Here is a 15,985-nt window from a genome sequence, read left to right as displayed (position 1 = left end):
TATCTATGTACTACCAAATATTTGCTTATAATACGTAATACGAATAATTCTTATTTGTGGCATATTATATTTATCTATCTTTTGGTGCCTATTCGTTTCGAATATTAGCGATCATTCTGGCTATATATATTTTATAAATTATTGTTCTAAATACTAGTTGTTGTGGAGAACCATTTTCACAGGTTTCTTAACCATATTCTTCTTCTCCCTGCTCCTAACTTTCCGGATAGGTACGTTACTTTGAAGGATTATTTTCAGTGATCTGTATTTAGTGTCGTTTCTCATTATGTCTCCGAGGTATTCTAACTTTCTCCTTTTAATGTTATACATCACTTCTTTTTCTTCCTGTATTCTTCGTAGTACAGTCTCATTGGTGTTCTCGTCCGTCCATGATATCCTTAAGATTCGCCTGTATAGCGACATCTCAAAGTTTTTTCTCCATTGCTTCAGTAAGTGTCATGGATTCAGCTCCGTAGTATAATATTGAGAAGATATAACATCGTAGGATCCTCACTTTTATCTCCAGATTAAGGTTTTGACTTTTAAGGAGTTTGGCCATGTTAAATGCACTCCTAGCCTTCTCTATTTTACATTTTACTTCTCGTGAGTGTTCATAATTGTGATATACTTTTACAGTAAAAAAATGAAGAATTGAGTGGAATTCAAAAAGTATTTTAGACGATATTAAAATGAAATTAAATTATTTTTAAAAAACCGTTTTTTTGCTTTTCCTTTAATTGATCCTTGAATCATTAAAACATTAAATATTTCAGGGAGTTCTAGTAGCATTATATTGAAAAATAAATCATAATATAGTATATTATATGTACGTACCACATATAACATCCAGCGTGTAAAGAGATACTGGTTCGCTGATTTCGACAGTCTTTTTCCCTACTTCTCGTCGAAGTTTTTGTATAAATATATCTCCAACGCTGTCAAAGACTTCAAGAAAGTTTTCTAAAATGGAAAAATGAAAAGCTGGAGTCAGCATGCGCCTTCGCTTTTTCCACTTTGCCCCTAAAATAGGATAAAGGTGAGTATAAGAAACAAAGAAGAAACTTGTAAAAAAAATTTCACGCAGTGTGTCTCTAATTAGTAGGTCCAGGTTATTGAGTATCTATTATTGAGAAATCAGTTACGGCATTTTGACATTGAATTAACTAACGAATTCTGGTTTTGTTTTATTATTTTTGTATGAAAACGACGTATTTTCGCTGAATGTTGTCTTGACCTTGGAAACCTTAATTTTCATTGAAAAATCATCTCTAGCGATGAGGCACATTTTTGGATGAATGGATACAGATGGGATTCAAAGCACCACGAAAAATTCAATGTTTGGTATGATGTAGTGGCGTCATTTATTCACATTTCTTTGAGAGCGATGGCGAGGCCATCACCGTCAACATCGAGCGCTAAAGTCTACGCTTAAAAATTGCCTTATTCTGAAAATTATTTGTGTCTGTTTAGAAAAGTTATTCATAATTTTCAAAAGGTCGACGTTTGAAGCAATTTTTGCAAAGATTAAGCAATAAATTAACAAAAATAACTTAATAAATTAACAGAAATTTTCATTATAGAGTATTTTCGATGATCTGCAATAAAATTGTGTCACTTTCCACATAATTTACTGCTCTTCTCCTTCAGTATGCAGCTGTTACATACCTGTACTCTATCAAAAAGTTTTTTGAAAATATTGTTTCTGCCCTGTATAAACAGTAGATAATTACGTTTTTAAATTAGAATATTATGAAAATATTTATTTTAAGTTAAGCTCTTACTGCTCTAATAGAAGCAGTAGGTAACGTTCATGGTTACAGAATGGGGAACGAGGAAGTCAAAATATTATGTTATGCATACAACACGCCGCAATTATCGCCGAGATAGAAAACGATCTACAAAAGTTTAACATGCATTTTCAAGACAACAGCCAAGAGACACATAGTATAAGAGCTGTGAGACATTTTTGAGTAGGTATTTTAGGCAACCTGAAAATTTTTCAGGTGACTTCCATGATAGCCTAATACAAAAATGCCGGTCTGGCTGGAGGGTAGCGGTTATTTTCCCCAAAAATCCCCCCCAAAGTTAAAAAAAGGGTAAAAATTGTTATTACAAAAAATATCATTGACGTGACTTTAAAGTAAATTTAAATATTCAAATATAAAGAAAATAAACAGGCCAGGCGATTTGACAGCGATTTTAACTCTGCAAGATACTTGCATGGGCGCCCCAGCATTATTTTCAGGGGATGCATCTGAACTTCAGAAGATTTCATCTGAATCTGTACATACTATTAACGAGTATAAAATATACAACTATACATGCAAAGCTATGTACATTCCTTCAGGACAGGGAAGTACAATTATTATTTTGACAGGGTATTTTTTAATATTAAAAATAAATATTCTACAAAGACAGGTTTTTTTTGGTGAAATTTTCCAACTGCCATGTGATCGAACAAATTACGCGTGCATATAAATGAAAAGCGCTGTAGGTAAACAGGAGTGTGAGAAAGAACGTATACCGATAGCTGTTTGCGTCCTCTGTTGTACCTGAGCGAGTCCGTTCGCTCGAGAAAAATCACGTGACCTGGCGATCCCATGTTGTTGTGCCTCGAAACGTCAGAGTATTTCTTTTGCCTTTTTCATCTTTCTTGATGTTTCCGTGTTTGTTACGTGTTGTGTTCATGATATTTTTTACATTATTCAATGACAGCACATCTCAACAATGGCAAATCTTTCTTCAGATGCGCCCGTGATTGTCCAGGCTTCGACTCCGTATAAAAGGACAGAAAATACGTAGTAATTCAATTAAATTATCGCTAATTAATTTTTAATTAATTCTAAATACATATTACAACTATTTACAGATCATGTAGAAGAGGAATCTGAGTCTCGAGGGGAGTTTGACGAAGAAGAAGACAGTGGATATTTAAGCTCAAATGAGGAGTTTGAAGAAGAAGTACAAGATTCGGACACAGAATTAATTTAGTTTATACTTTTATACTTTTCTACCTATATATTTATAATAATAAATCTGTCTTTTTCTATCATATTTGCAAAATCTATTGTAAAGTACGTATTATTTTCCTTTAATTAAGAAAAAGTTACTTAAAAAACTATAATATATAATAATTGCTCTAACGTTTCGAGACACAACAACATGGGATCGCCAGGTCACGTGATTTTTCTAGAGCGAATGGACTCGCTCAGGTACAACAGAGAACGCAAACAGCTATCGGTATACGCTCTTTCTCCCACTGCTGCTTACCTATAGCGCTTTTCATTTATATGTACGCGTAATTTGTTTGATCACATGGCAGTTGGAAAATTTCACCAAAAAAAATTCTGTCTTTTTTAGAATATTTATTTTTGATATTAAAAAATACCCTGTCAAAATAATAATTGTACTTCCCTGTCCGGAAGGAATGTGCATAGCTTTGCATGTATAGTTGTATATTTTATACTCGTTAATAGTATGTACAGATTTAGATGAAATCTTCTGAAGTTCAGATGCATCCCCTGAAAATAATCCTGGGGCACCCATGCAAGTATCTTGCAGAGTTAAAATCGCCGTCAAATCGCCTGGCCTGTTTATTTTCTTTATATTTTTAAATTTACTTTAAAGTCACGTCAATGATATTTTTTGTAATAACAATTTTTACCCTTTTTTTAACTTTGGGGGGATTTTTGGGGAAAATAACCGCTACCCTCCAGCCAGACCGGCATTTTTGTATTAGGCTATCATGGAAGAGTCACCTGAAAAATTTTCAGGTTGCCTAAAATACCTACTCAAAAATGTCTCACAGCTCTTGGACCAACAATATGATAATATGTCAGCACAAAAACCAAATATATGACAACATCTAAATACCCACTACGATGTAAATTCGAAATTGATGGGAAAATCATAAAGCAGGAAGCAAAGCTTAGATATTTGGGAATAAATATAACCAGTTATGGAGATGTTGAAGAGGAAGAACGTCAACAAAGCTCAAAGCTTATGAAAGCAAGTAATAGGCCAGGGTAATAAGACAAAAATATACCCTGTTCGTGACACTCGAGCAGCCAGGGTACTGAAGCGTTTTTTCGACAGGTAATACATATGAGAACAAATTGTAACTATTTCCTGCGTACGATCTGGCTACCATTTTTATTTATAAACAATTTAATGTCGAAAAACGGCATTTTTTCCGTTTTTTCTCAAATCAATGGAAAACAGTGTACCTTGTGGTTTACAAACATCTTCGTGAGCATGGAAAAATCTTTAAAATGATGTATTACACAGATTGATAAACTTATTTATTGTTAATATAATTGAGAAAAAAGGTCTAAATTGCAAAAAAATTAATTTTGCAATAACTATTGTAAAAATTAGTGTACAGCTTTGAAATTTTTGTCAAATGAGGGTTCTGTAGTGCGTAATATGTGACAAAAATTTCGAAGCGATTTATTCAATTGTTTATATTTTATTCAAATTGTTTATCCCAGAGAGCTTTTTTTTGCAATAAAATAAGTCAGAAAAACAGAATGTTAGAACCATTCTGCAGGTGGCAAATAAAAGATCATAAGCTAAACTTTCAAACTTGTTTAAAAAAAGTTAATAAAAAGTGCATTTATTAGTAATAAATAATTATGCAAAAGTCTCGTCAATTTTTCCTTATAAACAATTTGAATAGCTTTTTTGTTATGGTCGGCACAAACATTTTTTTACATATTCTACAAGATGGTATTTTTACACGAACTTTAAAAAAAATAATTTAGCCTAGGTCAATTAGGGCCAAAGTTAGCAACATTTTTTTAAAAATTTACAGCTAATTTGTTTATAAAAAATAAGGATCGAAAATAGCGCTTTTTCACTTTTAAAGACATGAAGTGTTCATAAAAATTGTTTTGCTCTATTTGCTTTTCAAGGAAGTCGTCAATAAAGCTTTAGAAATGAAGTATGTAAATCCATGCGACCTAAAATTGAAATATTAACTTCAAAATCCTACAGCTTTTTGTATCTTGGGAACCAACCAATGGATTTTAATGTTTTTTTAATTTGTATGTACGTTTAGCGTACTTTACAAGTATGGAGTCAGTTGATATAAATTATAATAACCAATTTAATTTATTTAAACAAAAAAAAAACAATTTATTTAATTTTTTACCGTGTTTTAGGTGCACTACTACCAAGTAATGTTATGTATATAATAATTGATAAAAAATTGTTATGAATATATTATAATATATACAGGGAGGGGCTAAATTATGGAAAAAAATTATTTTCTCTAAAATGGAGGATTGTGAACAAATCCCGAAACAGGTCGATTTTTATTTTTAAATTACAATGTTTTTTCATATATTTCATATTAGTGACGTCATCCACCAGAGCGTGATGACGTAATCTATGGTTTTTTTTTACTAGGAATAGGGGTCGTGTGACACCCCATTTGAAAGGGTGTTCAATTCTCTATTCAGTAATATAAACATTAATATCATTATTTATACAGGGTAGCCAAAAAAATAACTTTTGAGTTAAATTAATTGACGAAAAAAGAAGAATGTATACAGTTTATTTATCTCAAAATACTTTCTGTCGCTGTCAGAAAATTGAAAAAAATGTTTAGTTGGCAAATAAACATTGATTTTCGCTCAAATTAAATGTTAAAACTGCAAAGAGGTTGTCTGTTTAATTTAAGCGAAAAGAAATGTTTATTTGTGAAATAATTTTTTTTATTTACTGGCAGCAGTACAATGTATTTTGAGTTAAATAAATTACATACATTCTTCTTTTTGCGTCAATTAATTTAATCCAAAAATTATTATTTTGGTCACCCTGTATAAATAAGGATATAATTGTTTATATTACTGAATAGACAATTGAACACCCTTTCAAATGAGGTGTCACATGACCCCTATTCCCATTTAAAAAAATCATCGATTACGTCATCAAGCTCAGATGGATGACGACACTAGTATAAAATATATGCCAAAAAAATTGTAATTTAAAAATAAAAATCGACCTCTTTCGGGATTTTTCTTCAAAGTCGTCGATTTTAGAGAAAATGAATTTATTCCATAATTTAGCCCTCTCTGTATATATTATTATAATAAAAGAAAAATTTCTATAAAAGTGTGACTTTTACTCTATAAGTTTGCTTACAGTTGCAGTAATTTTTTTGATTCATTGTTTATCAAATCATTGTTATGTCTTAGATTTTATATTTATATGAATAAAAAATAATATTACCTGGGGAATAGTCCGATATTCCTCTACCAAGGCCATAACTGTACCAAATTTTCTGGAGTCCTGGGATAACGGCGAATAGCTCTTTTTAATTCATCCCATAAATGCTTAACAGGATTGAGATCTGGGCTGCATGCGGGCCATTCTAATCATCAATCCAACCTCTATTTTATGAGTCAATCAGTGTTTTTATTTACAAAAAATGGTACAGCTCTTACACGAAAAGAGATATTCGGATAATTCAAAAAACAAAATTTTAGTGATGTCTCTGGGATAATATGACAGGACTATGACACAAAATGAGCCCTTCCGTTTTTCCACAGAATTTTTTAAAGTTAGTAGAAAATACAACGCTTCCATTCACCCCTGTATAATGCCACGCAAGCAAATTTTTTTGTTACCGGAAAAATACGAAACGATATCAATATATGTATCTACAAATTGGTGCAAGAATCTTAAAAATCGGAGCACAAATAATAAAGTTATAAACTATTAAACTTAATCAAAAATTTTGGGTGGCCGAATTTTGTGCCGGTGAGTGTAGTAATAATATATTTATTACAATTTTTTATCAATTATTACATACATAACATTGTAGTTGTTCACCTAAAATACGGTAAAAAAATTTTTTTTGAAAAAAAATTTTTTAAACAAATTAAATTGTTTATTAAATAATTTATAAATCAACTGACTCCATATTTGTAAAGTACGCTAAAAGTACATACAAATTAAAAAAAACATTAAAATCCATTGGTTGGTTCCCAAGTTACAAAAAATTGTAGGATTTTGAAGTTGATATTTCAATTTTAAGTCGCACGGATTTTATGCTTCTACTTCATTTTTGAAGCTTTATTGACGACTCCCTTAAAGAGCAAATAAATCCAAAATTTTTTCTGAATACTTCGTGTCTTTAAAAGTGGAAAAGCGCTATTTTCGATTCTTATTTATCATAAACAAATTAGCTGTGGATTTTTAAAAAAATGTTGCTAACTTTGGCCCTAATTGACCTAGGCTAACTTATTTTTTCCTAAGCTCGTATAAAAATGCCATCTTTTAGAATGTGCAAAAAAAATGTTTGTACCGGCCATAACAAGAAAGTTATTCAAATTGTTTTTAAGGAAAAATTAACGAGAATTTTTCATAATTATTTATTACTAATAAGTGCACTCTTTATTAACATTTTTTAAACAGGTTTGAAAGTTTAGCTTATGCTCTTTCATTTGACACCTGCAGAGTGGTTCTAACATTCTGTTTTTCTGACTTATGTTATTGCAAAAAAAAGCTCTCTGGGATAAACAATTTGAATAAAATATAAACAATTAAATGAATCGCTTTGAAATTTTTGTCACGTGTTAAGCACTAATTAACCCTCATTTGACAAAAAATTCAAAGTTGTACACTAATTTTTACAATAGTTATTGCAAAATTAATTTTTTTGAAATTTAGACCTTTTTTCTCAATTATATTAACAATAAATAAGTGTATCAACCTTTGTAATACGTCATTTTAAAGGTTTTTCTATGCTCTCGAAGATTTTTGTTCTAATGTAACCAGAAGGTGCACTGTTTTCCATTGATTTGAAAAAAATCGGAAAAAATGCCGTTTTTCGACATTAAATTGTTTATAAATAAAAATGGCCGCCAGATCCTTCGCAGGAAATAGTCACAATTTGTTCTCATAGGTATTACCTGTCGAAAAAACGCTTCAGTACCCTGGCTGCTCAACTGTCATGGAAAAAACCTTATTACCCTGGACTATAAAGCGGCGGGATATCTTAATGACACCATCTGGAAAATCAAACGCCTCTACACCGAGAGAACAATTTCTTTTCTCTTAAAACACTGATTTCTTTGAACCATCTTAAAATTTAACATATCATATTAACATTAATCATACCGGTACACGTATAAAGAAACGAGTTTTTTAAACAGAACTTAATAATTTCTTACAGATAATCTCTTCAATACTAAGAAATGCATTAATCGTTACATTTTTATTTTCTTAATCCTTAAATTTTTTTTTCTTAAATTGATAACTACAAATATTTTTCAGTATAAGAAATATATATTAAATTAATATATATTTATGTTTGTGAACAAGAATTTTTGAAGTTATACTTCTTTACGATCGAGAGTGAAATTTTATAATGCCGGGCGCATGCGCACACAGACAGTATATATTTCGTTGCTAATCTTTCAAAGATATTTATGTATCATATAAAAGGATATTAGTGTTCTTAGTAAATGTATTATTTATTATAATTTTTGTGTATTTGAATTTGTCTTCCTCGGGAATTAGAAATTTTTTAATAATAGTAAGTATATTTAAATATTTTTGTATACCACTTGGTCTATTAAATTTGTCAGTATTTATGAGAAATCTTGTAACCTGTCAAAGCAAAAGGGGTATAGCTTAGTGGTAGAGCGTGTGACCGGAGATCAAGAGGTCCCGGGTTCAAATCCCGGAAGATTCATATTCTTTTTTTTTTATATTTTTGGTATCGTTTTAATAAAAATTTTTTAAAAGTGGTAGGTAAAGAAAGTTAGTTTAATATTTAAATAAAATACAAATAACCTGTTAAGTCTATTAATTCCTTTGAGATCATAATGATAGAAGTATAACTTCTTACGTGCGTACAAAGTACACACACATCCTTTTTTTTTGCAATCAAATAAATATTTTAAACCACAAGAAATAATTCTTCAGGAATACCCTCTGTAGTAACTGTGGTTATGAAATAAAAACTTTATCATTAAGCGGAAATGTTACTTGCAAAGAGATTTTCTTCCACAAAAGAATTGCGCAGATTAACTATTTATGATTTAATCGTCAGTGTTTGTCAGGATGGCGTGATATTAGTTTATGTTCATATAGATGGATTTTGGATTTGTTGGTGTTCTTTAAAAATTAACGGATATTTTGAAGGTACGTACATATTAAATAGGTATTAAATAAAAGTAAATTGAGTAATTTAAGATGTGATAATAATATTGTTGCGCGTATATCCGAATGGTTATAAAAGAAACATAATAAAGAGTGTCTTTATAATATGCTTATTAGGTATAATGATAAACAACTCTAAAAGAAAGGAGCTTATTATTCTAACTGGGAAATAAGCCACAATTTAAAGCTGGGTTAGAATGATATAATATATAGCTTCAGAACAATATTAAGAAAGGAGCTATTAACGAATTGCGGGGCCTTCCAGAAATGGCAGAACTTTATACATGTAAGTACCTTTTTAAACATGTGTATACTTATGTATCAACTATAATAGGTTTCTTGAATGCATCGTCTTCTATAAAAATATACAATACAAAGCTATATCAAACATGGCGGGTGCAACCCTGAAAATGTTTCCTGTTCATTTATTTGTGATAAAAAAATCAGTTAGCATAAAAGAAATATTTTAATGGTTAAGAAATTTTATTGCCGAAAACTGTGAATTAGTTAATATGTATTAAATGGCTTAAGATGTAAACTAAAAATACTTTCCCGTAATAAAATTTCTTGATGATTAGGTATGCTGTCTCTTTTAAATTATAAAAATAAAGAAAATTACATATTATGTCTGCTTAAATGCTTTACGTTGGTTGTATTTTCCCTCCTGTTTTAGCTAAACAATGTTTATTGTGTGACTTAATATTATACAGATAAATAATTAATATTTCATTATTAAAAAGAAAAAAATATAAAAAGATGTGTATAGGTTAAATAATGCCATGTTTGAACTAAATATAATTGAATATTATTAGTATTAATAGTACTTATGTGGGTCCGTGTATTTGTTTTTTTTTTGTATTTCCTTAATTTGTAAAAATAATTATCTACATCTTTATAAAAAAAATTGTTAAAATAAGTTTACTCTTTCTACATAACAATTTTGTTTTAGTGAATTGCTGATATACAAAGTGCTATTAACAAAAGAAAGAAAAATTGAGGAAGTTGGTTTGCCTCTCCGTCCTTTTACAGTTATGTAGAAGCCAGTTGTTTAAGAGTGGAAAAAATATTTGTCTGTAATAATAACGTTTCATACCTTGTTTTTATTAATAACTAATTATTTTACCTTAACACAACGATTTATTTTGCCGGATGTAATATCACTTTATTTTCAAGAAATATTAACATAATTCTAAATGTAGGATTATATCTGCGAAATCTATTTCTTAGCATTAAATACATTAATTATAATCGTAAGGTTAATATTGCTTAATATTGCTTACTAAGAAATATTATTGCTCAGAAATGATAGTTTTGTAATGGCAAGAAAATATATTCTTATGGCTAATAAAATCAATGAACATCAAGTGTAATTTCTTTTTGATAAATGGGTTTGAAGTTTGCCATAAAGTGATAGTTCAATCATGTTTAAACTATGTTTCTTTGGCTATAGTAAAATTTATTTGAAATATTTTAGAAAATTATATACCTACATATTACAGACAAACAAATATTTCTTAGGCAATATGCCAAGTCGATCTTTCTTAAATATAAATAAAGTTTCTTTATGTCAAGAATTTTCTTCTCTCGTTGTAAGACAAGACACAAAAGCAAGAATATATAAAGCAGCAATTAGACCTATAGTATACTGACATACATGGCGGAGACACGACCTGACACATCTGAAACATCAAAAATATCAGGTAAAAGTCTGTTTGATAGGGAGAGAAGAGAAAACATAAGAAGATTATGCAATGTAGAAGATATAAATGGATGGGTGACAAAACGGAAACAGGAGTGGAACGAACACATTAGTAGAATAGCAGAGGACAGGATAGTACGAATAACACGAGATAAGCCATCAAATGGACGAAGAACTATTGGCAGACCAAGAAAAAGATGGTGCGATAATTTAAACAATTTAGGAGGCCAATATTGAAGAAGACACATGCTTTAAGCCTACATACAAGAAGAAAGAAGAAGAAGAAGAGTTAAGCTCTTAAAATTCTTATCTAACAACGACGATTTCTTATCCTTGATTTTAGTAATGTGTACCTATCAAATATATAGTATTTATACCAATATCAATCACGTCTCGTTCAAAACTGTATTGACTCAAAAAAATTCATTTTTGCTTTTATCTCACCAACAAAATGCATTATGCATTATCTTTTTCCCCAGAAACAGTCAATGTAAATCTAAAACTTCGGAAGAAATCAAACAAGCTTAGATTTTCCAAAATCTGTTCTATTGGTTTATAATACCTATGTTAGAGTAAAAAGCTATACTTCACAGATTTGGCCGCTAATTGTTTAATAATTGTTTAAACAATAAATGCTGTTTAGTATAATCAATTTTAAAAATACCTGTGAATGCATCCTTTTACCTTGATTAAAAATGTTTCTATTTTGTTATTGATTATGCTTCATTTGAGTCTGACGTTTCACTTGGAAAATAAAAAAAATAAGCATTTATTATCAATTTTACGAAAAAAGTTATTCTTCATAAAATGAGCTGTATGGTCTAAAATTTAAGATGAAACCATTAGATGTGAAATTTCAGGTATATTATACGACATATGTCAAAAAATATGAATTTCGTTCAAGAGTAAAGTAACTTTATCTTTCACAATATCGAAAATTGATATTATGAAAAGTTGTGTATAATTCAAAACTATGTTTGATATGCACCTACATGCTTATAACTAAAAAATTTGCACTTTTTTTAAATTAGGGATACCCAACTACATTATTTGATTTCAATTATGATAACGATTTTATTATTAATTTTCCGAAAAAGTTATCGTTTATAAAAAGCTCTGCAAGGTCGAAAATCTAAGACGCAATCATAATATATAAACTTTTATCAATTTTGTACCAGGCATGTTCAAAAATATAAACCTAGCTCAACAGTAAAGTATCCTTATAGTTCACAATATTTCAACTAGAAAGTTGTAATATCATGTTCAATTGCAGTAACAATTTTCATATTTTTTATTACCACAATTTTCGATATTGTCAAATATAAAGGTAATTTACTCTTGAGCGAAATTCATATTCTCTGATATAACTCGTATAAAATTGTTAACATTTGATATCTCATAATTGCATCTTAGGTAAGAGCATTTTATGGAGAATAAGTTTTTTTCGTAAAATTGATAATAAAAAGAGTTTCCAATCGGTTGCAAGCTACGCAGATAGGTGCTGTATAAGAGCTTACAAAAAAATTTCTAACTACTTATTATTTTTTAAGCTTGTTTTGAAGACTTTGTATAAAGATTTTTTTAACTGATATATTTCGGTTGTTGCATTGTATTTTTTTATCTTTCTTAATTTTCTCAAAAAGAAGTTGCTTATTTTATCTTTAAAGTAAAATAATTTCGTGCATTTTAAAGACTAGGAGGACGTCCTAAGTTAAATAAAAACACTTGTAAAATTGTAATATATCTGTATAAACTTGAGTAATATTCTCTTTAAGTGGTAATAATTCTGTAAAACTACGACGTTTTTAAAAAATACATTTTGTGACACATCGCGTCGTATCATTTGAATTAAATTTTTGATTTTTTTTAATGAAACATCGTTTACTACAATGTTTGAGAAGTAAGTTGTGTAAATTTGAGAGGTATTTAAATTTTATAGGTAAAGTTTTATTAGTAACACATTTTTAAACAAAATTCATGTATGTCCCACTTTCCGCGTACACTGTATGTCCATATTTTTGTTTCCTTGTATCATAATAATAATTAATAATAATTATAATATTGACACAACCGCGCCCTACGACGAACGATGCCATACAGTCCGCCAATGTTTGCGAGAGGGGTGACTTGAGCGTTATAAATAAAAGATTATAGAAGCTATATAATATGTAATTTTAGAAAAATCTTTTTCTAAAATTTATATTTTTGTAAATATTTAAAAAAACAACAAATTTCGCGGTTCATTTGTTAAAAAAATTAAGCATCCACTTTTGGACTAGAGATTTTTGATATGTACTTTATTATAATATATTTCTTAATGAAATTCTAAAAAACTATCTCTTGTTTGATTTTTTCCGTAAGTAAAAAATCGGCTCCACTAGTAATATCGCAACCTTAAAAATATTTCAGTACTATATATAATATGTCATAATTTAACCAAAGCCCATGGTCCGATAAAAATGTATCATTTGAACTTGCCAAGAAGATGCTCCAGTTCCTGATGAAAACTTATTAAAAAAGTATTAATTCAAAAAGCGACAAAAAAATAACGTTTATTTCGGCCAAGTGTGTCGTATTTTTTATTTTTAGGGAAACTGTATTGTTGAGAAGCAAAATGTCGTTTTTTAGTTATTATTTTCTTTTATCAAATATTTGCCTGTGACTCTAGCCTAATTATAGCAGGTAACATATAGGTACAAAAATTAAATGTATACTTTCGCTCTCCTATAAAATTTTAATATTTTGAGTTGCTACGGTCTAGAACGGGATGTGGGATATATTATCGTGTTACCTGTACTAGTTAATAATCCCTCTCCTAACCATCCTTTCATGTAATCATATTGGTCAGCTTTATCAATATATTTTGTAGAACTTAATATATGCTCCACGAATTTTTCATCTGTAGCAATCATTGCCATACTAAATGGTCCATCATAGACCTTGACTAATTTACCATAATCACGTATAAACCCTAAAAAGACGTCTAAATACTCTGAAAAAAAAAGGAAAATAATTATCTATAGGAGCAGAGGTGCCTCCGTAAGTTTTAATACCGTCAAGTGTAGAACAATATGTATCCTGAAGACTAGACATGCTACTTTTCAAAAGAAAAACAAACGCGATTACGCGCGATTAAAAAATCGAAGAAGAATTCTCCGTCTTCTTCTTAGTTCAGGCGAGACACTCTAGTCTCTGGCACTTGGTCATAACACAAACCAAATCAAACAGTTTTCTTATTGGTATTTTGAAGATCTATTCTGGGTAAATCCTCAGTTGACCAGTAAATTCCTGCCTCGCATCACTTAGCACGTTGCGATTGTATAGGATATGTACATACGCCACTCTCTTCTTACATTTCATATTTTATGATCCATATTTTATTTACCTTACCTATTTGGTATAAGTGATTTCTTAAACGACAATGCCCTATTACCATTTCGGTGATTGTCTTAATCTTTTGTTTATGGGGGTTGAACAAAGGACCCCGCAACACTCCTTATGAAAAAGTGGTCCCGGTCAAATTTAACGAAATGTTGGTCAATGATAGTTCTCAGTAAGTAGATTAAAAAAGTCCATGGCACCTGGGTCTGAAAAACTATTATTTTCGAGCTACAGCCTTCTGAAGTTCTTAAATTCAGGTACTCGGTTCACGTTAAGTGCACTAATTCACGGTCAAGTGAATGAAAATATCTATTATTGAAAGATAGTTGAAAGACTGATAAGTTTGTACACACTTGAATGAATAGAGGAAATAAAAAATGTAGTATATCAAAGTGTGTAAATAATTTATTTCTTTAGCTGAGCGCTTTCGACATAAACGTCATCATCGGAGCTAATGCTAAAATAAAAAAAGAGGTCTTGTAAGAAAAAGAAGTACAAAACTCTTCTTTTAACTTACGTCAATTGTTAAAAAAGTACCGCTACAAAATTGAGGTGTTAACATTTGCATCTTGTGAAAATAAATTTTGGTTCGATATGCTATGTCCTCCGTACAACCCCAAACAGTAAAAACAGAAAAACGGCAACATTACACGTTACACAAACACAAAAAACTTTTTTCATGGTATAGGTATCACCCATCCATTGTTGGCCTAGTGTAAGTTAAAAAAGAGTTTTGTACTTCTTTTCCTTACAAGACCTCTTTTTTATTTTAGCATTAGCTCCGATGATGACGTTTATGTCGAAAGCGCTCAGCTAAAGAAATAAATTATTTACACACTTTGACATTTTTGTCATTTTTGACTACATTTTGACTACATTTTTTATTTCCTCTATTATTGAAAGAACAGAGACTCATTTTCTTCATGCATATTTGCGTGTTGCATATAAATTCGTGATTAAAAATAGATGCATCGCATTTTAATCTTGGGAAGACCTCCGAAAACTACTCAGAAAACTGAAGAAGTGTGATAGAAAATGTGTTGCTACAGCGACATAGGAATTATCATGTTTTCATGAATGCTTCACACACTTATCTTATACCAGCATAGCTGCAGTTCCAACTTTTCTTTAAAAAACTACTGAGCAGTGGCGGATTTAGGGGGGAATAGGGAATTGCCCCCGTAACACGGCCCAGAATTAAAGAAAAAATTGTTGAAACATAATTATTACACGTTAAAATATGTTAACTTATATGCAACTTACTACAGACACACGAATTCAACCCAATTAACTCGACAGTTAATAAAATAAAGGGAACTTATTGCACATGTTATTACCTATATCTTTTAGGTACTTTAGTTTTATCTATTTTATAGATATTTTTGAGTTGGTGTTTTATTGGAAGTCGCCTCCCTCCTCCAAGGCAAATGTTCCGCCATTGATACTAAAGTATCCTGATAGGTCGTTATTTAACACGACATATGATGCATCTAACCGAAATCAGCAAAATCTTAACGTACAAATAGTCGAAGATGACATAAATCCGATTTTCCCATAGAAGATTGTAATTAATATTTCTCGATTACCTACTACCATGTATGTACTTTATTTTTTCTTTTCGTATTGAGATCAAGTCCATTTTCTCTACTCACATCTGATCTGGAGATTATTCTTTGCAAATCATCTAAACTATTTGCAAAAACTACTGCTTCGTAGGCATAGCTAATAGAT

At 30.1% G+C, this 15,985-nt stretch overlaps 1 protein-coding gene across 2 annotated transcripts in view; it reads right to left on the bottom strand.

The window, feature by feature from the left end:
- Positions 1 to 15,985, bottom strand: part of LOC114338630 (cytochrome P450 4C1-like) — a 198,134-nt gene that overhangs the window by 139,458 nt on the left and 42,691 nt on the right. For both annotated transcript variants that reach the window (XM_050645596.1, XM_050645604.1), the window contains exons 3-4: positions 13,665 to 13,865; positions 835 to 1,020 (exon numbers count right to left, since the gene is read on the bottom strand). In XM_050645596.1, coding sequence (XP_050501553.1) covers positions 835 to 1,020; positions 13,665 to 13,865 — 387 coding nt within the window. The remainder of the gene's footprint in view (positions 1 to 834; positions 1,021 to 13,664; positions 13,866 to 15,985) is intronic.

The sequence above is a fragment of the Diabrotica virgifera genome, chromosome 1, assembly GCF_917563875.1.
Source record: "Diabrotica virgifera virgifera chromosome 1, PGI_DIABVI_V3a".
Taxonomy (NCBI): domain Eukaryota; kingdom Metazoa; phylum Arthropoda; class Insecta; order Coleoptera; family Chrysomelidae; genus Diabrotica; species Diabrotica virgifera.
The sequence above is the reverse complement of the archived record's forward strand: the minus strand, read 5'-3'. Positions and strand labels throughout refer to the sequence as shown.